The sequence below is a fragment of the Lycorma delicatula genome, chromosome 4 (assembly GCF_047948215.1).
Source record: "Lycorma delicatula isolate Av1 chromosome 4, ASM4794821v1, whole genome shotgun sequence".
Classification (NCBI taxonomy): domain Eukaryota; kingdom Metazoa; phylum Arthropoda; class Insecta; order Hemiptera; family Fulgoridae; genus Lycorma; species Lycorma delicatula.
In genome coordinates, this window is record NC_134458.1 from 171,142,575 (window position 1) to 171,170,215 (window position 27,641).

General features: G+C 30.4%; 1 protein-coding gene across 1 annotated transcript in view; it reads right to left on the reverse strand.

Moving 5' to 3' along the window:
• Positions 1–9,532: 9,532 nt before the first annotated feature.
• The window catches only part of tnc (tenectin), a 197,252-nt gene continuing 179,143 nt past the window's right edge, over positions 9,533–27,641 (reverse strand). Inside the window, exons 8-10 of the mRNA XM_075364703.1 lie at positions 24,231–26,183; positions 17,814–21,510; positions 9,533–12,551 (exon numbers count right to left, since the gene is read on the reverse strand). Coding sequence (XP_075220818.1) covers positions 12,452–12,551; positions 17,814–21,510; positions 24,231–26,183 — 5,750 coding nt within the window. The 3' untranslated portion in view covers positions 9,533–12,451. The remainder of the gene's footprint in view (positions 12,552–17,813; positions 21,511–24,230; positions 26,184–27,641) is intronic.

Below are 27,641 nucleotides of genomic sequence, written 5' to 3' on the forward strand. Positions count from 1 at the left end.
AAAGTGCTAATCATGATTTGGACAATTTTACTTTACAGCGTTATTCTAAAGATGACAACATGTCTTAATTTACATAAGAAAAGTCTTGATTTATGAAGTGGAATTTTTATAATTCTATTTTTTACTTGCACTAACAATTTATTTTTTTATAATGCTAATCTTGCATTTTATTTTTTACAAATAAAAACACCTTTTTTCATTTATTCTGTTCTGCTTATTAAAAATATTATTTTGTTTAATAATATTAAATAGTATTACCGATAACAATCGTATTTGAAGCATTTATTGTTGTGGAAGCAAGAAAGTAATTGTAATTGGTGATTCAATAGAAACATCAGTTCCTAAATTAAGATTCTGTATGGTATTCTATGCTTATACAAATGAGTTTTATTCAAACTTTGGACATTTAATGTTAAAGTTTTACAATTCAACTTTGTAAGTATGATTATTCAAAAACATTAATTTCCTTACCTTAAACATCTGGCTACCTGCTTCCTTGGTGGCATTGTTTGTATCCAGTGGATATATTTTTTACATATGAGATTCTATTTTAGTTAGAAATAAATTGAATGAACAAGGCATTTTAAAATATTCAAAAGATTTATCTTCATCAACAATAAATTCTTTATAACTTGTAACATATGCTCCTTCGGTTTCTTTTTTTAATCGTCATGAACTCATTTTATTTTCTTACTGCTTTTTTCCTCTTCTTCATCAAGTAGGTTATGATTGCCTATTCATTGTCAGAAAATTGGGCCTTTTTGGAGCAATCTAATATTCGTTGCAAATATATTGATGTGTGTGAATAGTTACCTAAATTATATCTGCCAAGAATGTTAGTGCAGGTGCTGTTTGAATAGATCTTAAGTGGTCAAGTTATATTCACAAACTACTGGATTTTACAATTTAAAACATAAAAAATTAATAAAGCTGTATTTAACATTTTTTTTTTTTTTTTTTTTTTGTCTTCAGTCATTTGACTGGTTTGATGCAGCTCTCCAAGATTCCCTATCTAGTGCTAGTCGTTTCATTTCAGTATACCCTCTACATCCTACATCCCCAACAATTTATTTTACATACTCCAAACGTGGCCTGCCTACACAATTTTTCCCTTCTACCTGTCCTTCCAATATTAAAGCAACTATTCCAGGATGCCTTAGTATGTGGCCTATAAGTCTGTCTCTTCTTTTAACTATATTTTTCCAAATGCTACTTTCTTCATCTATTTGCCGCAATACCTCTTCATTTGTCACTTTATCCACCCATCTGATTTTTAACATTCTCCTATAGCACCACATTTCAAAAGCTTCTAATCTTTTCTTCTCAGATACTCCGATTGTCCAAGTTTCACTTCCATATAAAGCGACACTCCAAACATACACTTTCAAAAATCTTTTCCTGACATTTAAATTCATTTTTGATGTAAACAAATTATATTTCTTACTGAAGGCTCGTTTAGCTTGTGCTATTCGGCATTTTATATCGCTCCTGCTTCGTCCATCTTTAGTAATTTTACTTCCCAAATAACAAAATTCTTCTACCTCCATAATCTTTTCTCCTCCTATTTTCACATTCAGTGGTCCATCTTTGTTATTTCTACTACATTTCATTACTTTTGTTTTGTTCTTGTTTATTTTCGTGCGATAGTTTTTGCGTAGGACTTCATCTATGCCGTTCATTGTTTCTTCTAAATCCTTTTTACTCTCGGCTAGAATTACTATATCATCAGCAAATCGTAGCATCTTTATCTTTTCCCTTGTACTGTTACTCCGAATCTAAATTGTTCTTTAACATCATTAACTGCTAGTTCCATGTAAAGATTAAAAAGTAACGGCGATAGGGAACATCCTTGTCGGACATCCTTTCTTATTAGGGCTTCTTTCTTATGTTCTTCAATTGTTATTGTTGCTGTTTGGTTCCTGTACATGTTAGCAATTGTTCTTCTATCTCTGTATTTGAACCCTAATTTTTTTAAAATGCTGAACATTTTATTCCAGTCTACATTATCGAAAGCCTTTTCTAGGTCTATAAACGCCAAGTATGTTGGTTTGTTTTTCTTTAATCTTCCTTCTACTATTAATCTGAGGCCTAAAATTGCTTCCCTTGTCCCTATACTTTTCCTGAAACCAAATTGGTCTTCTCCTAACACTTCTTCCACTCTCCTCTCAATTCTTCTGTATAAAATTCTAGTTAAGATTTTTGATGCATGACTAGTTAAACTAATTGTTCTGTATTCTTCACATTTATCTGCCCCTGCTTTCTTTGGTATCATAACTATAACACTTTTTTTGAAGTCTGATGGAAATTCCCCATTTTCATAAATATTACACACCAGTTTGTATAATCTATCAATCGCTTCCTCACCTGCACTGCGCAGTAATTCTACAGGTATTCCGTCTATTCCAGGAGCCTTTCTGCCATTTAAATCTTTTAATGCTCTCTTAAATTCAGATCTCAGTATTGTTTCTCCCATTTCATCCTCCTCAACTTCCTCTTCTTCCTCTATAACACCATTTTCTAATTCATTTCCTCCGTATAACTCTTCAATATATTCCACCCATCTATCGACTTTACCTTTCGTGTTATATATTGGTGTACCATCTTTGTTTAACACATTATTACATTTTAATTTATGTACCCCAAAATTTTCCTTAACTTTCCTGTATGCTCCGTCTATTTTACCAATGTTCATTTCTCTTTCCACTTCTGAACACTTTTCTTTAATCCACTCTTCTTTCACCAGTTTGCACTTCCTGTTTATAGCATTTCTTAATTGCCGATAGTTCCTTTTACTTTCTTCATCACTAGCATTCTTATGTTTTCTACGTTCATCCATCAGCTGCAATATATCGTCTGAAACCCAAGGTTTTCTACCAGTTCTCTTTATTCCGCCTAAGTTTGCTTCTGCTGATTTAAGAATTTCCTTTTTAACATTCTCCCATTCTTCTTCTACATTTTCTACCTTATCTTTTTTACTCAGACCTCTTGCGATGTCCTCCTCAAAAATCTTCTTTACCTCCTCTTCCTCAAGCTTCTCTAAATTCCACCGATTCATCTGACACCTTTTCTTCAGGTTTTTAAACCCCAATCTACATTTCATTATCACCAAATTATGGTCGCTATCAATGTCTGCTCCAGGGTAAGTTTTGCAGTCAACGAGTTGATTTCTAAATCTTTGCTTAACCATGATATAATCTATCTGATACCTTGCAGTATCGCCTGGCTTTTTCCAAGTGTATATTCTTCTATTATGATTTTTAAATTGGGTGTTGGCAATTACTAAATTATACTTCGTGCAAAACTCTATAAGTCGGTCCCCTCTTTCATTCCTTTTGCCCAGCCCGTATTCACCCACTATATTTCCTTCCTTGCCTTCTCCAATGCTTGCATTCCAATCTCCAACTATGATTAAATTTTCATCTCCTTTTACGTGTTTAATTGCTTCATCAATCTCTTCGTATACACCCTCTACCTCATCATCATCATGGGCGCTTGTAGGCATATAGACGTTAACAATCGTTGTCGGTTTAGGTTTTGATTTTATCCTTATTACAATGATTCTGTCGCTATGCGTTTTGAAATACTCCACTCTCCTCCCTATCTTCTTGTTCATCACGAAACCTACTCCTGCCTGCCCATTATTTGACGCTGAGTTAATTACTCTAAAATCACCTGACCAAAAGTCGCCTTCCTCTTCCCACCGAACCTCACTAATTCCTACTATATCCACATTTGTCCTACCCATTTCCCTTTTTAAATTTTCTAGCCTACCAACCTTTTTTAAGCTTCTAACATTCCACGCTCCGACTCGTAGAATGTTATTTTTTAATTTTCTGGTGACCCCTTCCTTAGTAGTCCCCACCCGGAGATCCGAACGGGGGACTATTTTACCTCCGGAATATTTTACCAAGGAAGGCGCCTCCATTATTGCTATGTGAAAATGCAGAGAGCCACATTTTCTTGGAAAAAAAGCAGCTGTAGTTTTCCATTGCTTTCAGCTGCGCAGTACTCAGAGGACTGAGTGATGTTGATACGGCCGTTTAAGTCGTCCTGACTCACGCCCCTAACAACTACTGAAAGAGCTGCTGCCCTCTTTCAGGAATCATTCCTTAGTCTGGCTCTCAACAGATACCTCTCCGATATTTAACATTAATAGGTTTTATTTGTTATAACTAATGTTGAATACATATTTATTCATTTTTTATGTTTTAAATTGTTTTATAACCAAACTGGTACATATAATAATTTTCATATAAAGATGAAAAACAGCTTCAAATTATAATAAATTATGAATGACATAAAAAAGTATATAAATAAATAATATAAAAATAACATAACTTTTTATAAAATATAATTAATTAATTATGAAGATTTTAATTGGTTTTACCAGAAGAAATAAATTTATTAATCATATAAATGCACTGTGTAATCGGTATTAAAATTATAACAGTATAATTTGAAGATTTTTAAGCAGTTCTACTCAAAACAGTTGATAACTACAGTATTTAAAAAATGGCATCAATATCTAGTAAGGTTTCAAACGTGTGGTCATTTAATCCTATTTTTTCAGCTTAAAGTAGTTTTTGTCCATTCATATTTTTTTTATTCTTTTAGCTTTAGTCTGTGTCATTATTAAGGTGCGGAACTTTGTGTATCAAAACAGAACCTATGACTGGGAGAGTACAATTAAAATTATTTTCTTACTGCTTTTTCCTCTTCTTCGTCAAATAGGTTATGACGAAACCTGTTCATCATCAGAAAATTGGAGCAATCTAATTTAATATTCACTGAAAATATAAAAAATTATTTCTTGAAAAGTATATCCAAATTTTTTGACTATTGCATATTTTAAAATGATTCCTGAGCAATCGTGTCCAGTATTATTAAATATGTAAAAATAGATTACAGCAATAGAAAAATCATTTACCAGTTTTACTAGAATTGAACAACATAAATTGAAAGATAGAAATTGGAAGCACAAAAGGGAATAAGGGACAACTGTATGGTTTAATGAGATTAATCTAATAACAAAAAGTGTGAACAATCTTAAAACTTCTTTAAACAAAATGAATATTCTTCTGAAGGAAAGATGCAATATGAAGATAAATAAAATGAAAACAAAGATAATGAAATTCACATGAGATTGATTACTAATATTTAGCCTAGTGGAGAACGGCCCCAATTTGGTTATTAGAGAATCCTCATGTCTGATGGAAGGTGTATGAGAGAAGTGATCTTGGATCCCTGAGGCAAAGAAGCATTTAATAAGTAGAAAAGTTTATCGAGATGTTCATTCTCAACGAGAAAATATGTTATAAAAAGCTTTTTTTTGGAATGAGAATATTTGGTTTAAAAACTTTGACACAGTTGAAGGTGTAAGATATGAAACTAAGTGTCTTAAAAATGTGATACCGTATTCTGGGTTAGTGGAGTTAACAAATGATGAGGTCCTGAGGAGAATAGAAGAAAATCATTTATTGCATCATTCATCCTGTGCAATTGATTGGTTGAAGGATGGGCAAAGGGGAAGGAAGAAAGAGGATTACTACAAATGGTGTTCCTGGACAACATCAAAGGGTGAAATCTATATTACCAAATCAAACAGCTGGTTTGGAAGAGAAACCCCTCTTCAACCCAAATCTTTGGGTGGAAGAGAGGAAGAAGAAAAAAATTTTTAAGTATTTCAAATAATTCATACATAAAAAACCATTATGAATGATTATTTGTTTAATTGTAAATATATTTATTGCCTTTTAAAATCATTAATATTAATCATTATTAATATTTTTTAAAAAAACTTGCTTTTGTAAACATTTTTGTCATATCAATCACTCATATTTATGCCGCTACAAAGACTCTTGTATAACGTGTCTGACTGGTCACTGACACAACACATTTAAAATACATATAATTTTTTTTTAATGTTGAAAATATTATTTACATTCAGTTAAACATAGTCTTCTAAGCTGAAAAGCGTGTATGGTTCGTAATTACAAGTAACTTAACCATTAGATGACGTTTTTATCCAAATTATTAAAATAATTTATACTTTGTAATAATATGTACATTAACATTAACTGTATAACAGATAAAAATATATTGATAGTAGTATACTTCATAGATTAAAAAAAAAAAATGTAATGGTGTTTGAGAAGGCAGACATACAGAATTGCCAGTTTGTATATTATATTATAATAAAATAGACTCAGTGGTGGGGGAAAGAATATAAGTTTGAGAAAAGGAGTTAATGAATCTACTATTGGCTTATCATACAGTTTATATTTTTTAATAATTCGTATGTTGTTATCTTAATACTTATTCATTTATATTGCCTTATGCTTTGTGGAAACAAAGATAATGTTCTCTATATGGGTTTAAATCTTCATATAAATCAACAAATAAATTTTCATATCTGTCAGTAGCAACAGTGGCAACTTAAGTATTATCTTCCAACTCCCCTGTACTCGGTCACAAATGTCAGTCTTATTTATTTATTAGAGTTATTGTTTAATAAACAATAAAAATATTTTGTTAGCAAAACTTAAAAAAATTCAAACCTAAAATTGGAAGGTATATTTTCCATGCTGTAATTTGATTACAGTTATAAAACCTATATACAGTAAATAAAAATAATTTTTTTTATGGAAAAAGTAACTTTTAATCAAGTACAGAGTATGAGTAGTACTCGTGGGAGTTAGCTTATTTGGGTTGGTTGATAAATATGCCTTTGATCAGATTTAGCTATGGTGTGATATTCATTCTGGATTAGTAGTATAGGAGGAAATGTGGATATTACTATGAGTAGTTGTACCGTGCTGGCAACGTGTTGATAAAATTTACAAATTATTATTAATTTGTTCCAGAAATAATATTTATTTTATTCGGAATTTTAATTTAGTTTTGAGATAATTTCTAGTAACTAAATTAATAGTCGGGATCAACTACAACCACTGATGAATACTGAATTTTAAAAGCTAATTACGTAAATTTCTAAGATTATATTAACCTTGTCATTCTGGTATGTTCATAGTTTTTATTAATTACACATTGAATAGTATACAGAATATTTCAGGAGTAAAGGGAAATAATTAATAAAAATAATTTTCAGGCTCAACGGAAAACGCTTTGTTATAGCTACCGAAAAATGTTCCCATGATTTTAGTTCTCCCTTGGTGAAATGAGGTCATAGTAAAATTTTTAGGGGGTTATATAAGAGGTAAAACTGGTGGTTTATTATGGTTTTTTTATTTGGAAAATCAAATAAAACAGGTCCCAGAACTAGTACCTCTCATAGTTTTTATGATGTTCAACGAAAAACATGTTTTTTTAGGTCTGAGGTATAATAACTTTGTTAAATGACTAAAAAATGTGTAAATCTTAAAAAGATGTAGAGAATTTAATTCTAATTAAATTGATGTAATAAAGTCTTGAAAATAAAGAAAAAATAACCTTACATTATTAAAAACAAAACTTAATAGAAAAATGTTATGAATTTGTAAAAAAATAATAACAGTTGTTTTTATTACAATAAATTAATTTATTGTATTAAAAAAGCTGTTTGTAATTTTTAACAAATTCATAACATTTTTCTGTTGTTTTGTTTTTAATAATAAAAATTGATTTTTTTGTTTTCATAGGCTTTATTAAATTAGTTTTTTCTGAATTACTTTCTTTACAAGTTTGGATAATAAAATTTACACTTTTGTCATGTTGAAATGTAAAAGAGTGTTTTTTGTCGATGAATTTTTTCTGAAAACTCCGGGAGATATTGTTCTGAGAACTATTTTATTCGATTTTTCAGGTCAAAAAACATGATTACTTCTTATATAATGCCTAAAAAATTTCAGTATGATGTCATTTCACCGGGGAAGTCTCGGTGAAGGTTTCTGCAAGCTGTAACTTGATAACAAAGGATTTTTGAACATATTTTTATATGAACTTTTTTCCTTATTTCAAGCTCTAGAATCAGTTTCCAAATTATTTCCCTTTCCTCCTAAATCATTCTGTATGATTGTGCGTGGCCTGAAATGCCACGCACAATTGCTTATAACTCTCAAATGAAAAAAATATGACGTAAACGCACATTTTATTTGCTACAAAAACTTATATTTATAATTTCATGTAGTTACCATTCACAGCTACAGATTGTTCCTAAATGAACCAGTTTTCTCATTTCAGTCATCTCATGTAATGAGAAACAACCCAATGATGAACCAATCATTGGGAGATTGATGTGGCCTTTTCTTTCTTGGGAGAATGATGAAGAATGTTAGCAGTCTTTTTGTGATCTATAACCTCACTGTGTCCTTCAGGTCATCATATATCGTGAAATGATTACCCAAATACATCTCTTTAATTGCAGAAACAAGTGAAAATAATAGGGCACCAAATCTAGTGAGTATGGAAGATATGGGATAGGTGGTTCAAATTTCAACTTGACAAGAGTCTCATTGGTTATATGCAAAGTGTGTGACCTAGCATTATCATGCTGCAGAATTATTGGCTCTGTGGCTGTTGAACACAACAGTCTTTTAAGGTGTTTTATATCTCTGTGTGTCAAGTGGGATTTAGAGTCAACCCAGCTTGATTCAATTCATCCATCACTTCTAGTGCTCTCATCAGTCACACAAACAGATTGACCACTAATAGGTTCATTCCTGTACTGGGTTCTATTGCACAAGATTTTATTGTCCACCTACACACAATACTTTGATCAACAGTTTCATCACCATTAATGACTTAGACAATGATGAATGTCACTAGCGCTCACATTTTCTGCTGTTAAAAATTCAGTCACTACAGATACTCTTAGTAAAACCTGATGTACTTGACTCCATAACAGTGGTAACTGACAGAAAAGTTAGAGGATGTGGGTCAACCAATTTTGAAATGTTAGTAGGGAAATAAAATTACAAGATGGTGGCACTATCACTTTGTGCCACTTATTTTTCTCCTGTTATATTCTAGTGTGCATTACATTTCTTGTATAATTAGATTATAAGTATTTATATATTTATTGTTTGTGATAAAAGATCCTTGAACAAGCATACTTGCTCTTTAGCAAGAGTTATATCTCTATTTTTTTTATTATTATTATGTCTTCAAGACACAGTAACAATTTCCAATTATAACACTTTGTCACTCATGCTATTATTTCAGCAAATGTCTCTGAAGTACTGCTGAAAGGAAGGGTTAAGGAGGGTTACTTAACCCTCTTAACGAATTATTAACAAAGTCCCACACTACCTCAGGAGTGTGGGACTTCGTTAATAATTCTATATCTTCACTGCATACAACTAACTATCTAGGGTTGTTAAAGAGGAGGAATAATTATGATGGGCCGTGCTGGTTGTGGTGGGAAGTAGAAAGTAAGTTTTGGAACTGGATTAAAGAAGTGAATCTAAAAAGCCGTAGCTCCAAACTGTTTTAACCTGGACAAAGTTAGGTGAGTAAAGGTTAAAATGATAAAAGAGTTAAGGTGTATTAAATTTTAAATAAATAAAAAAAAACAGTTTGTGTATAGTACTGTAATATTAGATTCTGCATTTTATATTTTATAAGTTGGTTCTTATTTCTATTATAACAGTAATTTATACTCACAAAAATACAAACTATTACATTATAATTTTTTTAAAACTTGTCGAGAAATTAACTAAAACAAAAAAAAATTATTACCAAAAATTACCAAAAATTGCTTTTAGCTTAATTTCATTTCTTAAAAATATTTTTATTTAGTTATTTATAAATATATATATATATATATATATATAAATTTTTTTTATAAATGTAAAAAAATTAGTTAAAAATATCCTTGTATAAAAAATGACGTATGTATATCCATAAAATGTCCATTAGAAAAAACCTTTCACACAATAATAGACAGACACTCAAATTGAAAGAAATCATAACATACTCGACTCAAAGATCACAATTCGTTACTGTTTTCTTTAATTACTTCTCGCAATTATATAATAATTATAACATGTAATTTTATGTAAGTACACTAATATCTAGAATGCAATAATAAAAAAAAAGTAATAATATAAATAATATCTTAATTTACTAATATAATTAATTATATTTATAATTAAATTAATTATAAATTAATTATTAATACGGCCTGAATGTTCAAGAGACAGAAATTTATTCAAAAATGAAATAAATAATAAATAATTAATTACTTGAAACAAGTAATAATAAAAATGAAACTGAAATAATAATAAGAATAACACTTCTATCAGTCAAACTACCCAGGCCTAGATAATAATAATAATAATAATAATAATAATAATAATAATAATAATAATAAATCTATATATATATATTTAATTTACTTATAATAGCTTATATTAAATTATTTTACAGTTTTAGTTAATTTTGTTGACATAATAATAAACTAAAACTGATAATTAAATTATACTCATACAATAAATGTTTACTAAATTGACACATTTTTATGAGCACACATACATACATACATACATACATAATTCACTACACACATACATAACCATAATTTGATAAATCATAAACTTTTGTTAATTTGATATTAGTTTAAATAAAATATAAACACCAAATTTTCCTGCATAAATATATTTTTTGAATCTAGTATTAATTAAAATTTTAATATTAATTATTAAAAAAAACTAATAAATGTTTGAATGATTTAATAAACATTAAAAATAGTGAAGAATAATAATTACAATAGTTTTCACATATGCTATGCATATACAGTGCAGTCCTACCAACCCGCTATATTTGGTTAACCTTACCGTTCTAGGATCTGAGAGTATATAAAGTGCTTTTAATTATCCAGTTAAATACAATAAAACGAAGAGAAAAAAATCAAATTACAGTTAATCTGCATTGCTTGCTGTTGGAATTTAAATTTAGGATGGGGAGTGGCAGCAGAATTTAATATTTAAAACTGCTATCATATGATTTTGAAATATATGTATATATACACGCATGCAAACACACAATAGGCAAGTCTTGCTTTGCACCATTAAGTATGTTTATTCTGATACATTTTTTATGATAAAACTTCTAAAAATATTAGATAAAGTTTAATTAATTAACACCTACAATCAAGTGTTAAATAAATTAATAAGGAAAACTTTCAAAGTATTACAGAAATTATCTTTTAAAAAAATGAGATATTTAAATAAAATCACAAAACATTATGTGATAATTATTACTGATAATAATTAATAATTGCTAAAAAGATTAAAATCATAAATTGATAAAAAATTCTCCTTTCATTAAAGAAAGGAGATTCATTGTATTCCTTCAACATTGATAGAATGCTGTTACCAATTGTATTTTCCCCTGATGATTATATCCATGATATTTGTGCCCTCAGTTAATACTAAAGGATATTATAGACTTAATTTTTTTTATAAGATTTTGAAACAGCAAAATGTTTAAAGAGATTAAAAATATAAACTATGTCTTATCTCAAAAATTTCAGTTAGTCAGCAATAATATTTGGTCATTCATGAGGACTATTCATCTAAGAAACAGGTTTAGAAATTTAGTTTTGTTAAAGAATTGTTTAAAATTAAAAATTAAAGTACCTTTACTAAAGTTATGTTTGATTAAACTATTTACTGGAATATATTCAAATTTTTAACTGGTTATACACTTATATCTGTAATCATATCAATTACAATTTTATCTGTATTTGTTATATATGCAAATTGTGTAAGTTTCAACCATCCAAGATTGCCCTGTAATTATTTAACTCAGCAAAAAAAAAGTAAATATGACTGAATTAACTAAAAAAAGAAGATTTTCTAATTGTCTCAAAATTATGGCTATAAAAAAATTAAAGTTGTATTGTAAGTTTGCATACTATAAAAAAATTCTGCTTTGTTCTCACACATACATAAATATACTGCATGCTCATACACACACAAGTACTATATATTCTTGTTTTTCTTTTAATATTACAAGATATAATTATACCACTAATGATTTATATAATTTGCATATTTGAGCAGAGAATTATAATAAAAATAATAATAATAGTTACAAAATTATATTTTAAAAATATTTATAATATCAGACAATGATAAAAAACGATAATGGCAGCTTTCAAGACTTATTAATTTTAATTAATGCTATTACAATAAAACATATAAACATATCTGTGCACATGCATGTGTGCACAACATACACACTTTCACATCCATTCATATAAGTCATACATTCTATTATTTATCTATCATTTATTATTATAGATGATGTACAGTTCATTATTAAAAAAACTTCTAAACAAAATGTACAACATACTTAATGTTGTTATAACATAGATTATTAATTGCAGTATAATGAAGAGGCATGTTGTTTATTTATTAAATTTTTTTTTGAGTTTGGCACTCATGTCACGATTGGATTTACCATCATGTCACATATGTGTATATATGTTATACCCATTATTTAAACTACTTCACCTCCTTCGGCGAACAGCAGCTTCGATCATTTTTCTTAACATTGGTTCTGGACTGCATACTTTAGGATCGCATTTCATTTGACCACTTGCACCGCACCTAAAATATCAAATTATACGCTATTATGAAATATTTATATTATTTACTATTAAGAAAAAAAATTATTATATAAAGCTCTATAATATCATATACACACTATAGTATTTTATGTAATTTGTACACTATTAAAAAGAACATTAATATGGCCAGCACATGACCAAAATAAATTAAATTAAATTAAAATGTTTTAAGTCAGAGTAACCAAGAGAGATTTCTTTTTTATTTCTATGCAATTTATAATGAACAACTTTAATAGATTTTATCTTTTTGTATTTTTATGTTCTAGATACTCAAAAAGTATGAAGAAATATCTTAATTTTTTTTATTTTTTCAATGTTTTTATTTCATAAAATCAATTCTCTGGGAGGAAAAAACAGAAATCTAGGTTAAAAATATTTTTATGGACATTTTACATGGATTTCTGTTTATAAATATGCTTTCTCTCTCTCTCTCTCTCTGTGTGTGTGTGTGTGTGTGTTTTGGGTGGGTGGGTGCACTGATATGATTTATTACAAAAAGAAGTATTTTATTGGAAAGATTTCCAATTTATGTTTAGGTTACAAGGTCATTAGAAGGAAAATATTTGAAGATGGATTTTCTAATATATGTAAAATAAAAAAAAGTTATGAACATAAAAAATAACATTTTAAAATAAATATATAGTATTGTAACAAGATCGGTACAATGAACCTGAGTAACAGATTTCTACCAATTAAGAAGAAAGTCGTAGAAAATGTAATAATGGGAGGAATCCAGAAAGGGGCTAAAAGAAACCCTTTTAGTAAAGGTAACAAGTCTGTTTAACAATCGTCTTTTATAATACTGCCCACTGACACACCTAAACAGATGTTGTTCGATGAAAAGGGTTACCGGACCAGGGTAGGAATTTCATGGGAATGTGTGAGGGTGGATGATTATTCTCATGGTTCAAGTTGGGTCCAGTTCAGCAGGTAAAGAAGATATAGAAATACAAATATTCTGGAAAAGACCAGTTGAAATCAGTCTAAGTGAAAAATTATGATGTCAGTCTAAGCCGAACGTTATGATGTGAGTTCTGTGAGATGCGAGTCTGTGAAGAGTCAGCGACAGTGCTATGATAGAGGAGTTATTATGTGAGTTCGACGCGATTAAGATGATGTCACAAGTAATTACAGTACATGAAAACAAGAAATGGTTTGGTGAGTTACTATTAGACTATAAGAGAAAGAGATAATGTACTAAATTTCATTCATAAATTGTTAGAGTAGTTTTATTTGTGAACAGCAAAGGTATTTGCAGTAAAAAAACTTTATACTTATTATTAACTTTATACTTATTATTAAACTTTATACTTATTATTTGTTTTATTATTGTTGTTTTTTATTATTATTATTATGGTCATTATTATTATTATTGAACTGTCTTGTTTTACTTATGTTTTTAAAACAATAAATTGTAATTATATAAACATTCTCAATTGTCAATGTCTCAATATCCTGATCGACAGTACTGTACTAAATTTATAGCTATTTTAAGACAGTAAAAAATTTTTTATTTTTATTTATCATTTCTCTGGTTATTACAGGCCATTCCCAATTACAGCTACTCTAAATTCTTTTTATTGTAATAAGAAATTAATTTTGTAGCATGTGAAATATGCCAAGCGTGATTTGAATTCAAACCATATAACTTTATGGATGAAGGCAGAAACATTACCACTCAGCCAAAGAGTGTGGCAATTATAACAATAAAGATGGATAAAAAATGACAAATACATTAAAAAAATAGGAATTATTCAAATTATAATTAAAAAGTACTATTAAATAAAAATATTCTAGTTAATTAAAACAATTCAGATATAAATAGTAAAATTTATTTTGACAATGGTTACAACATAGTATAAATCTTACAGAAGAGATAAAATGTTATCTAGGGCATGGAAAAATATAATGTAATATTTCTAATACATAATATAAAATAATATAATAACAAAAAATATAATCTTTCTAACATATAATTTAATAGTTACTACAGTTGTGATGTACATTCCATTATGTATATGGAAATTAAAATGTTTTTAAGTAAGAGTTTAAAAATAAATAGTTAAGAAAAATGCTTTATAAAAAAGAATATACTCAAACATGAAAATGAAATCTTATGTATGAAGTTATTCAGTTAGATAATACAGAGTGTACAAAAAATAATATCAGGGTTTTAAAGCTATTTAATATCTCTTAACTTTGCCTTGCAGAAATAAAATTAAGGAGTAACTCTTGTAGTTTTACCCTACAAGTGTTCTATGTGATTACCTTTTGTTACAGATTCAACTTATACAAGAGTTCGTGTCATACTTTAAACAGCTTGTCTGGAGTAATGGAAGCGACACCTGTTTCAATCCACCTCAAATCGAGTAGATCAGTAGGTCTCATAAACAAGATCTTTATAAACCCCCCAAAAAAAAACAACACATGGGAGTTAGAATGGGGAACCTTTTTTCGCCACCGCAAGCAAGTTCTGTCATCAGATCTAGGCTGATTGATCCCATCATTGTGGAAAACCTCATTCAACCGAATCTTGTCAAATATTCTCTGGTTCATTCTTCAGTTGAGGAAAGGACCACGTACACAGCGTACTCAAACAAGCAACTATTGTTACTGTTTGTCTCAGCGAAAAAGAACGGCCCATAAACTTATCGTTAGGATATCGCACAAAACATTTTGGAGAGTTTCCTTCTTAGTGTTTATTCATGGGGATTCTCTGACCTACAGATATGGACATTATATGAGTTAACCTATCCACTAAGATGAAATGCTGACATCATTAAAAGCAATAAGGTCAAGAAAGTCATCTTCATGCTCCCACATTTTGATTGCGAAGTCACGTACAGCGTAGTCAATAACAGCTGTTAACTTTATAAATGCATATTTAAGCATTTCCTTAAAATTTTCCGCGTTGTCATCACCGGCATCGGTAGTTCGCACTTGGCCTTCCTAACAAATGTTTAAAGACTGTGCAGTAAAGACTGATACGTTCAATTTCTTAAGATACCTTCGGTCATTCTGTACCTTTTCCTTTACACAGACATCCATTCGTTTCAAACTGATTACATTATGGACAAATTTTACTGTTACTGGTAGGATTACAATTAAACTTTAATTACAGATTCACATTTAGATAACTGCAAAACACAGAATACTGTATGTGTTCAGAAGTCAACATCCTTGCAAGTAGTGCTGTCAAGCAGAAAAATAAGGAATCAATCTACTGCCAAGTGCGCAACTAAAACTATCTGCTTTGCGCTTTGATTCTAGCCTTAAATCAATACTGTATACCTCATCCAAGAGATATCATAACAGATTAAAACCCCAATATATTTTTTGTTCACCTTTATTTATATATTTTTAACACTTTATTTAAATAATTAAAACTTCTAGATATTTCTTACTACAAATTTTTATCTGATAAATGTTATAATATTTTCTTCTTGTACAGATAGGTTTTGAAATTATCTTCATTTGCGTGTAACAAGTCATGACATGTAACAAAAACACTGACTACATCCATGTTGTTTTAGATTAGGAATACCAATTATGGAAGATGATCTTTTAAAGTATGTGTGTTGAAGTATGTGACAGGGAGCAATATAAGACATTTTAAAAATTATTTTTTTGAAGTAACTTACCTGTCTGTACGTTATTATAAAAATTAATATTATTTTATTTTTATAATTCTTATTCAAATAAAAGACATTCTTCAAGTTCAAAGCAGATTTTTAAAAGATAATAACTATTTTTTGTGTTAGGCACAATTACTATTTCAAAGTTAAATTTCACAAATATAATTTTATAAAAATTAATGGTAAAATTAACTTAAAAAGAATCCAAACAAAAAAATCCTAAAAAGTAAATAAATAAATAAATCTTTTTCATTCCTTTTGAAAAAAATATAGTTTTCAGAAGTCAGCTTCAAGTTAGAAACAACTATAAACTAATTAATAATATATAATATGATAGATATCCTTTCAAAAATTTGAAATTTATAAAAGGATTAAAAATTATTATTTTACTTTTAAGGAAGTTTTTTTAGTCAGTCTTATTGTTATTTTTTAAAGTTTATACTCACATTTAAAAAATGTTATTTTTATTTAAAATAAGGATTAGGCCTAAAAAAAGTTTCCTAAACAAAAATATCTCAGAAAAAAATGCAGACAAGAAACAAGGATCTTTATAAAAATATCTAAAGAATTGCATGGAGTTATACAGAATCTTATAGGTATGCTATTAAGTGGTATGAGCTAAGGTTTTCTGTAATTTATTTTATATAAATTTTCTAACAATTATTTTTTTAAATTTTCTTTGAAGTAATTTGAGTATTAGAATTTCATTCTGTTACATATAATATAATATTTCAATCCAGCATTATGCAATGATGATAACCAAAAATGAAAAATATCTAAATATAATTGTTCACTTAAAAAAAAAATCATCCACGTTTATTAGGTAGAATATCATATTTTTAACACTTAGTAATTATGTTGATAATCAACTGGCTGACTGCTTGCATGGGCTAGATATTTATTACTGCATAGGAATTAATTATTATTAATTAATTTTTCACTCAATTAATATCACACTTGACATTAGTATTTATTTTATTTAGGGGAATAGCAATTAAAAGAATTTTAAATCTAATTTGGAGTTGGTATATTTTTTATTGATAGTTTTAAAATTAATGCTACAATTTTATGTGTGACTTAGTTTTTAGATATAAATATAATTTTGTTCCCCAACTTCCTATTAGGTTAGAGCAGAAAATTAAGGTTTTTAATTTACTGCTCTGCTGCACTTATTCTCATAGTTAGGTCGATCTTCCCTGCTTCCTTGCTTAGGGATTATGGTATCTTACTGGGTATAATAATGGATTATGAGATTATAGTTATAGGAAGTGAAAAGAAGCCATCCAATATTTTTAACACCTCCTAGCATTGTATCAAAATTATTAAAAAAATGTTTTATAAAATATTAAAAAATGAAAATAATAGAAACTTAGAAAGAAAAAATTTTAGTTGAAATCAATTACTGAAAACATAAACAATTTTCTATACAAAAGTCTGAAGACAAAACAATTTATGAAAAAGATATTTATAATTTTTAAACTTTCTACATATTTAACAGAGTTTGTGTGTTGATTATATTTCCAAAATAAAATTAATAAGACTGTAGTACCTTTCTTTAAAGCATGATACTGTCCATAAATTAAATGTTTAACTAAATTCATACTTACATGCAGTGGAGACATGGACCAGATGCTGAAGTGATTTCTTCTCCGACTTTATAGGCATGACCTTGAACCTGACAACCAGACCTTCTTGCAGCGCCTCTATATGCTGCATGTGAAAAGAAGTGAGGAGGAAGAGTGGTTGTAGTTGTTGTCGTTGTTGTAGTCAGATTAAGAGAGTTTGCCATGGAAACCGGACACTCATACCTTGGGCAACAGAATCCTTGAATTGATTCTTGCCTACATCCATGAATAGGTGGTGGACAACTCTGTTGTAAACATATAATATCACCACGGAAGCAGAAGCAGAAATCACATGGATTATCTCTTGGAACTTGTTGAGCCGAAACAAACACTTTTCCTCCATAACGACAAGTACCAGGACCAAAAGAACTCTCTTCTTCTTCTTCATATTCCAAATCGCCACCACTTGGTTGGAAGGGTTGCTGTTCTTCTTCTGAAACTGATGCTTCAGTTGTCAATTCAGGTCTGAATGGTTTCTGTGTCCATCCAGGCATTGGCATATGGGAGAAAGTATTTGATGGTAATTCACCAGCTACTATTCCAATAGGTTCTGAGGAAATAAGTGGTATAAATTTAGTTGTTAAGTCAAAAGGACTCTGTGTACTGCTGCTAGTGGTAGTACGTATTTCTACTTCCTCAGGTTTAGTCTCTTCTTCACTTGATGGTCGTAAACTTTCATTACTTTCAGAAGATTGTTTAATTACTGATGGCTTTGTTGCTTCTGCTTCAGTTCCTTGTTTTTTATCTCCTTCCATTTCCTGATTACTCTCTACTGGTGTCTTTTCTGAAGCTACTACAGTAGACTCATCAGATGTATGATCATGAATCAATGATTGTTCTTCAACATGATCTTTCTGCTCAGTGGTTGTCTCTAGTCCATGTTCTTCATGTTTCTCTGGTTCATGTTCATCTTGATGTTCTGGTTCATGTTCAGGTCGTTCTTGATGTTCTGGTTCATGTTCATGTTGTTGTTCTGGTTCATGTTCTTGATTTTTTTCTGTTCCATCTTGTTCTTGATTCAGTTGTGAAGGTTCAGTCGTATGTTCTTCTGCTACATGTTTCTCAGTTTCTGATTTATCTGAAGTGACTCCCCATGATTCTTCTGGGATTTCATGAACAACTTGGTGATCATCAACACCTTCACTTGTTATTTCTTCAGCAGGTAGTTGTTCTGATGAAGAGACTTCATCTTGAGGTTTAAGAGTTGGTTCACTTTCAATATATGTTTCAGGTTGTTGTGTTATAACATTATCAGTGTCTTCTGTTACAATTTCATGATGTTTATCGTCTTCAATAGAACCACCTACTGCTTCAGTAGTGTCTACAACTACAGGAATATCAGTATTCAGAGAAATATGTTCTACTTCTTCATCCTCAGTCTTTTCTCGATCAACAATAGTTTCTGATGATGCTGCATGTTCAGCTGGTATTTCTTGATCAGCAGGTTTTGGTGTTATTTCATCTGGCTGAGGTGATGTTTCTGTATCAACTTGAGATTTTATTTCATCTGGCTGAGCTGATGTTTCTGTATCAACTTGAGATTTTATTTCATCTGGCTGAGCTGATGTTTCTGTGTCAACTTGAGATTTTATTTCATCTGGCTGAGGTGATGTTTCTGTATCAACTTGAGATTCTACTTGATCATTTTCAGAGGATGAATCATCTTCTGTTCCACCAGGTAATCCTGACAATGGTCCTAAAACATTATTTGTACTTTCTAACTTGTCTTTTAGAGGACTTTGAGTAGTCACTGGGATTTGTTCTTCAATATTACCTTGAATGCCAGATACTGATTCAATAGGTGCTGTTGTTAACAGCTCATGCATTTTTTCTTTTTCTTCCTCTAAAGCGCTTTCAGTTATTGTTTGATCAACTGTTACTGATGAAATAGAAGGTTGATCTTCTGTAGTTATTTCTATGATGGAAGGAATTGACAATTTTGTACTTGTTTGCTCAATCTCTTGAGGTAGTATTTCTGGAACAGAAGTTGAATCTGGTATATCAATTTCTTCAAATTTTGATGTTGTATCAGGAATAGATGTCACATCTGAAAGAGCTACAGTTGTTTCTTGGTGAACAACCAATTCTGGTGAACTTCCTTCTTCAGGTGTGTGGCCAGATTCATGAGATTCATCATGTTCAACTGAATCTTTTATACTTTCAGCAGTAGTTGGAGCTGGTTCACTACCATGTTGCTGTTGTGAAATATGCTCTTCTTCTTGATCAGGACTCAACACAGCTTCAGTAGATGCATCTACCTCACCTATGTCAGTTTGTGCACCTGCCTCACCTAGATCAGTATGTGTGCCTGTCTCACCTACATCAGAATGTGCACCTGCCTCAGTTATATCAGTATATGTTCCTGCCTCAGGTACCTCAGTATGTGCTCCTGCCTCAGGTACATCAATATGTGCTCCTGCCTCAGGTACATCAGCATGTGCTCCTGCCTCAGGTACATCAGTATGTGCTCCTGCCTCAGGTACATCAGTATGTGCTCCAATCTCAGGTACAAGAGTATGCCCACCTGTCTCAGCTAAATCAGTATGTGCACCTGCATCACCTACATCAGTAGGTGCATCTGCCTCACCTACATCAGTATGTGCACCTGCCTCACCTACATCAGTATGTGTACCTGCTTCATCTGCATCAGTATGTGCACCTGCCTCATCTGCATCAGTATGTGTACCTGCCTCATCTGCATCAGTATGTGTACCTGCCTCATCTGCATCAGTATGTGCACCTGCCTCAGCTAAATCAGTATGTGCACCTGCCTCAGCTAAATCAGTATGTGCACCTGCCTCACCTACATCAGTATGTGCATCTGCCTCAGCTAAATCAGTATGTGCACCTGCCTCACCTAAATCAGTATTTGCACCTGCCTCACCTACATCAGTATGTGCACCTGCCTCAGCTTCATCAGAATCTGGACCTGCTTCACCTACATCAGAATCTGGACCTACCTCACCTACATCTGTATGTGCACCTGTCTCGACTACATCAGTATGTGTATCTCCCTCACTAGCATCAGAATGTGCATTTGCCTCACTTACATCAAAATCTGCACCTACCTCACCTACAGCAGCATGTGCACTTGCATCACCTACATCAGAGTGTACAGCTACTTCACCTACATCAGTATGTGTAACTGATTCTTTTTCAGTTACAGTGCTACTATCAAATGGAGATATTGTAGCAATTTTGTCCTCACTCACAATGTGGTGATGTGATTCAGTTACATGCTTTTCAATATCTGCTGGTTCCACAGCATTAGATTCAGTTATTTCACTTGCATCAATTCCTGGTGTGTTATGTTCATCAGGTGATTCTTCAGAAGAAACTTCATCATGCTCAATTGACCCAGGTAACTGGGGAGAAACTATTCCAGGCATAATTCCAGCTTCTGGCTTATTTTTATCTTCTACCTGAGCAATAAAATCTTTCTCAGTTGTAACAGAGACCTCAGCTGAAACTTCTTTTTCTGGTATTACTGATACTTCAGATGGTTTGTCATCCACAGCTGGTACTAAAGTTGTAGTGATAGTTTGAACTGTTTCAGGAAGAAAACTTCCACTGCTTTCATCTTCTGTTACTGGGGTTTCTTCTTTCTCTCTATTATTGATTGTGTCAATGTTTCCTAGCTGATTATCACTCTCCAGAGAAGGATGATCTTTTTCACCATCTGCAAAAATCATAACTTAAAAAAATTATTTGAATATTATTATTTTTTTATAGTTATAGAGGCAATAATATTATAATTATCATCATGTTAACAAAAACTATCAACTGTGAAGCAATATTTTTTTAAATATTCATAAAAGGTGTGAAATGAAATGACATAATTAGACAACTTTCAGGAATCATAACCATAAATAAAATATAATTTTATGTAACCTAACAAATTTCTGATCTGAAAAGAATTGTTTACATTTAAAAATTAGGTTTTTATTTAATATTGTCTCATGAAGTGTTATATTTTAATAAATCTCATTTATTAAAAGTATTAACCTTACAAAGTGTGTAAGAATGTCATCTAAACTAACCCACAGATCTTATATGATAACAACTTTTGTGCATTCATGAAAATCTCCTAAGTCGTGAGCAATACGTTAAAAAATGTAAAAATTAAATAGTTGATTTATATTTCTTAAACTGATGTGCATGATTAGATCATACTTAGAACTATACTGACATGCTTGTGGATGTGAATGCACATATATTTTTACTACTTTTTTGGATATATAACAAGAAGCAATATAAAATTTAATTCAGAATTATAGTTATTTTTTAGTAATATTATTTATTCTTCATAGAGTACTTTTATATAAATTATGAAATAACACTTTGTGTACGCATGTGTGTTTTATTGTTTTATCTGATCATAGCAAATGAAAGCTAGCTGAAAGTTAAATCTTTAAGAATAATGTAAAAAAAATCTCATTTATTTTAGAAATTCTTTGAATTCATAAAAGTCAATAAGCCATGGAATAACAATTACAGAATTTTTTTCCTACCTACTTTTGTCTTTTTCTTAAATTAAAAAAAGATTGTCAGCAGACTGAAAAGATAAAAATACAGTTTTGCTTACATAAAGCAATTATAGGAGTATTTTATGTTCATGTTTTATTAAGTTTTCATTGGTAATATGTTTAATAATTTTAAATAAAATATTTAAAAAAATCCCTTTTGGCATGCCAGAAGGTGGAGGTAGATTTCACCAGTCTTAAGTAGGGGATAAAAAAGATTTCCACCTTAAAGTTAAGAAAAACTTCAAATTTACTCAGTACAACAATGATTGCATGTGAAAAAAAGTTTCACATGTTTAGCATATGACAAGCCCTTCTTCTGACAAGCATCTTTTTAAAATTCCAACAACATTTTGGTCATCCCTTGCTGTAAGGATTGGTCATATCAAAAATTATTTCAAACAAACGTTTTAGGTAATGTTTAGAGGACTAACAACTACTTTAAACTGATTCGGTACTGTGTCTATTAAGGGAGGTATGTTTTTTTTTGTCTTTGAGAACCCATTTTTTTCCACCCCCTGGGTCAATGGTTGCTGATATAAAAAAAACTTTATTTAGGTTCTTATCCAAATAATGGTAGGAACTTTAAATGAATTCGATATTTTACTTAATAAGAAAGTTATAGCAATATTTTTTTTTTCTAAAAAGCTCCCCCATTTCCACCCCCATGGCTCGATTTTGCCCATTAATGAACTCGACTGAGATTTTGGGGGTCTTTATATTTTATGTATCAATTTGAAAGTGATTGGCACAAAATTAAGGCAGTTATCGTGTCCACAAGAAAGTGAAAGTATGTATATATATATATATATATATATATATATATATATATATATATATATATAAAAGTCTTTATATATATATATATAAAAGTCTATATATATATATATATAAACGTTTGAACTTACAGTAGTTTTGGGGTCTGGGAGATGTGAAACACAAAGATATGTAGAAATTTTCCAGAAGTTGAATCATGGTACCCATTACAATAGGTAGCTTTCTAATGAAATCTACCTAAATCCTAGTTTCAAAGTCTTCCTATCATTGATTTAAGTTCATATAAATTGTAAGAAGTTTGGATAGATTTGAGATTTGATATCAAGTGAAAGGAAAACTCTAAACTTTGTAGTTTCTTCTTCAGATTATTTTTTACATAACACACACACACACACAAACTATCCTCATAAATACTGAAATGTCAGTTGAACACAATTTAAGAGAAAACAACAAATTTACTATGAAAATAATTACTACCTATGTACCCTTACTGTTATAAATATGGCATAAATATTTTTAATCCTTTAATAACATTACAAAAATTTCTCTGAAGACTGTTTTATACATTATTAATTTAATCAGTACTGTAAATGTATTATTTCCTAGTATGAAAAATGATAGTATAAGGTTCAGTTTTTTTAAAATAATGATTTTATAATTTAAACCAAATGTAAAACCATTACTTAAAAAATGTAAATTACTTAAATCATGACAGTTGATTAATCTAATATAATTGTATGCTTGTTATTACTACTTTTTCCCTATAGATACCTACGGTAGTTTTATCACTTTTAAACAATAAAAGAATGGTAGAAGAAATTCTTTCTTTTTGTACCACCTTAAAATACAATAGGCTTAAATTAAAGTTTTGCAATCAGTCTGGTAGTGTCTGGCAGAATAGTCCTTAGATAAGGTCATGAACCTAAATGAAATAACCACAGTTAAAAACAATGTTTAAATCCATTAATAAAAAACTTATTCTTTTAATCAAAATTTAGTAAGAATCAAGTTGCATCATAACAGTTGATTGGACATGGTGCTAACCTCACACTCAAAATACAGTTTCTATGAAAATGATAAATGAAATGAAGATACATACCACATGAATACATTGGACAACATGTATCATCATTGTGCTGCACTGGCATACAATTCTTCATGTGTGGTGGAGGAGGTGGACAGTCAATCATGTTACACTGGATTATACTGCTGTGACACTTGCATTCCGTATGACATGGATTAGTTGCTGGTACTATTTCTCCATCTGGATATGTTGTGCCATCAACAAGACAACTTCCCTCCCCTGGAATGACTCCTTTTTCTATTGTAATTTCTTGAGTAACAGCTGATTGAATTTCTTCTTCATGTGGTGGTACCGAAGTTTGGTGGTCCACATCATTTGATATTTCATTGCTGATGGTCGGCTCTGCTGATGGAAATTCAACTTTTGTGTGTGGTGTTGTTTGTGATTCTCCATTCAAAATTTCACTGAATGAGACCGTTTGATCTTCGCTAGGTCTAGATTGAACAACACTGGCTGTTGTAATTTCATGTTCTGATATCTTAACATCTTCTTCATCAACTTTTACCACAGGTGCTGTAGTAATAGTCTTTTCTGATTCAGATTCACTAATTGATGGTGAAGTTGTTGGATGTACTTCATCTTCTGCCACTGGTTTGAGTTTTTCTTCCACTGGTTTTTCAGTTTCTGCTGTTGGGGATTTATCAGTAGCTGGGACAGGTTCAGGTTCATCTTCCGATTCATCGACTGAATCATTTTCTACCTGTAGTTCAGGTGCTTGTGGTTCAACTGGCTCAACAACAGATGGCTTAATTTCATCTTCTTCTGGGAGATCAGCCTCTATTGGTCGCTCACTAGCTTCAATGGGTAATTTTTCAGTTACTACATCTGGTTTTGTGGTCTGATTTTCTTCCACAACTGACACAGTAGTTTTCTCATCTTGATCCTTTGTCTTGTCTTGATCTTTTGTTTCATCTTGATCATTTGATAATGATGTAATTGGAGCCAGTGTCTCAGCTGATTGAGGTGTTACTTCTACATTTTCTTCTGGTTGATTGGTCATTACACTTGCTTGTGTCGTTATGGATTCTATTCCATTTTTATCTGCTATAGTTTCAGAATTAATTGATGCTCCAGCATTACTATCTTCTGCAATTGGTGATATTGTACTTGAAATAGTCCTGTCAGTTGAAGAACTTTCTGTACTATCCCTATCAGTATCTGTACTAACTCCTAGTTCAACAGGAGATTCTGTAGGAAAATGTTTATCTGGTAATTCTGTCTCAATATGAGTTTCTTCTGGTAATTCTGTTGAGTCTTTCTCTCTATCACTGATTACAAGAGGGCCTTGATCTGCTTCATCAGATTCAACAGGTGTGCTTATGTTAACTTTATCGCTGGATATTGTGGTATGTTCTTCTGATGTTTTCTCTGGTTCATCTATTTCTATTGGATGAGGCATTTCAACATGTAATTCTTCTGAAGATGCATCTTCAGAAGAAGGATCACTATGATATTTCATTGTTGTAGTATATGATACAACTTTTTCTGTACTTTCAGCAATTTTTTCTTCATCCATCTCTACTGAAACTGATGAAGAATGTTGTGTAGTCTCATCAGTTTGTCCAGATATAGAATCTACACTTTTTTCTGGTTCAGATTCAGGTTTAAGTGTTGTAAGTTCTGTATCTGAACTTACTGCAACTTCTGTGCCTTCATCTTGTTTTGTAGAAATTGAGATTTCTGTATGAGTTTCAGCCACAGATGTTACCTTAGTTATTTCACCTTCAGGAATAACTTGAGTTCCAGACTGTTTGCTATCTGCGGTTTCTTGTTCTTCACTTTTCATTGGATCAGTTTCAGTATCTTCATTAACAGGTTCTTCAGGTTCATCGCTCTCAAGTGTTTGTTTACTGGGAGATGGCTCTTCTGTTTCTTGATCAGTTGAAGATATTGTTGTCGATAAATCATTTACACTTGGAGGAGGTGTGGAGACTCTTGATAATGATTCAACTGGTACAGTTTCATTTGCTGTAAAGAAAGATTAATAAATAAATTAAATAAAAATAGTTAAAAATTTTTTTAAAAACTAATTACAAAACATTTTTTCACATATTTTAAAATCAGACAGAAAAAAATACTAAATTCAAAAAGTATTATTTGTTCAGAATTTAGACTACTGGTTCTTAGTAAAAATAGTTATTAATAGGATTTTCTTTACTTTTCTCTCCTCAAAAACTCTTTTAAAAAGAAAAGACAAAATTGAGAACAAACAATTTTGGCAAATTCTAGTGTTAAAAATATTTTCCTTTTCAAATAAAATCTTTACTTATCTACAAATGATCTCATAAAAATTTCTTTATATGTGACATGTATGGCGATTAGCTTCTTTCTTTCTTTTTCCTGTTTCCGGTAACTACCGTTTAGATAATACTTCAGAGGATGATATGTATGAGTGTGAATGAAGTGTAGTCTTGTACATTCTCAGTTCGACCATACCTGAGATGTGTGGTTAATTGAAACCCAACCACCAAAGAACACCGGTATCCACGATCTAGTATTCAAGTCCGTGTAAAAATAGCTGGCTTTACTAGGACTTGAACGCTGGAACTCTCGACTTCCAAATCAGCTGATTTGGGAAGATGCGTTCACCACTAGACCAACCCGGTGGGTATGGTGATTAGCTACAAATAAATATTGTAACTGTAAGATGATAAGTAGTCCAAGATTTAGGTTGGTGTGGATATACTTTTAAAAGAAATTAATCAGCCCTGTATGTAGTAGTATGATTACTAATATCTTAGTTTTAATATCTTAAGTAACAAGTTAAGAGTATTTTAATTGGCATTTCTAATAACCAAGGACAGATAGACAAATAAAGAAATAAGTATAAAAACAGATTTCTCTTTATATAAAACTTGACTTCATTGATCATTAATGAATAAACCTAGACCATTATACTAAACTTTGTCTGCAAGTGAACCTAATCTAATCTGAATAGAGAACCATAATTTTCTTTTTGAAAAGTTATTAGTATATAAATTATAGGGTTAAACAAAATATTACTATTCCTACTTATACAAAATTGAAATCGAATATGCATATTGCTCAGAATAAATTTGTTCATGATATCTTTGGATTTTGAATAAAACTGAACAATTGTTAGCCTATTACAGTATGGATTATAGTATTGATTTGTATGGTCAACCAATGAGTACACCAAAATTGGCTAAAATGATTAAAATACTTGCACTATGATTGAAATTTTAGCCATGTTTAACTTAAAACATTTGCAGGATTTGTAGGAGTCTGTTAACCTGAAAATATAAAATTTCTTATTATGTATACTTTTTCAAGTTACCATTTCCCTAAAAGGAAAACATTTAGGGAAATTTAGTTACTTTTATTCAGGAAAACTTTTATTTCATAAAAAGGAAATATTTAAAATAATGTGCGTTCTACTCTATTTTTGGAAAAAATTGTATTTTA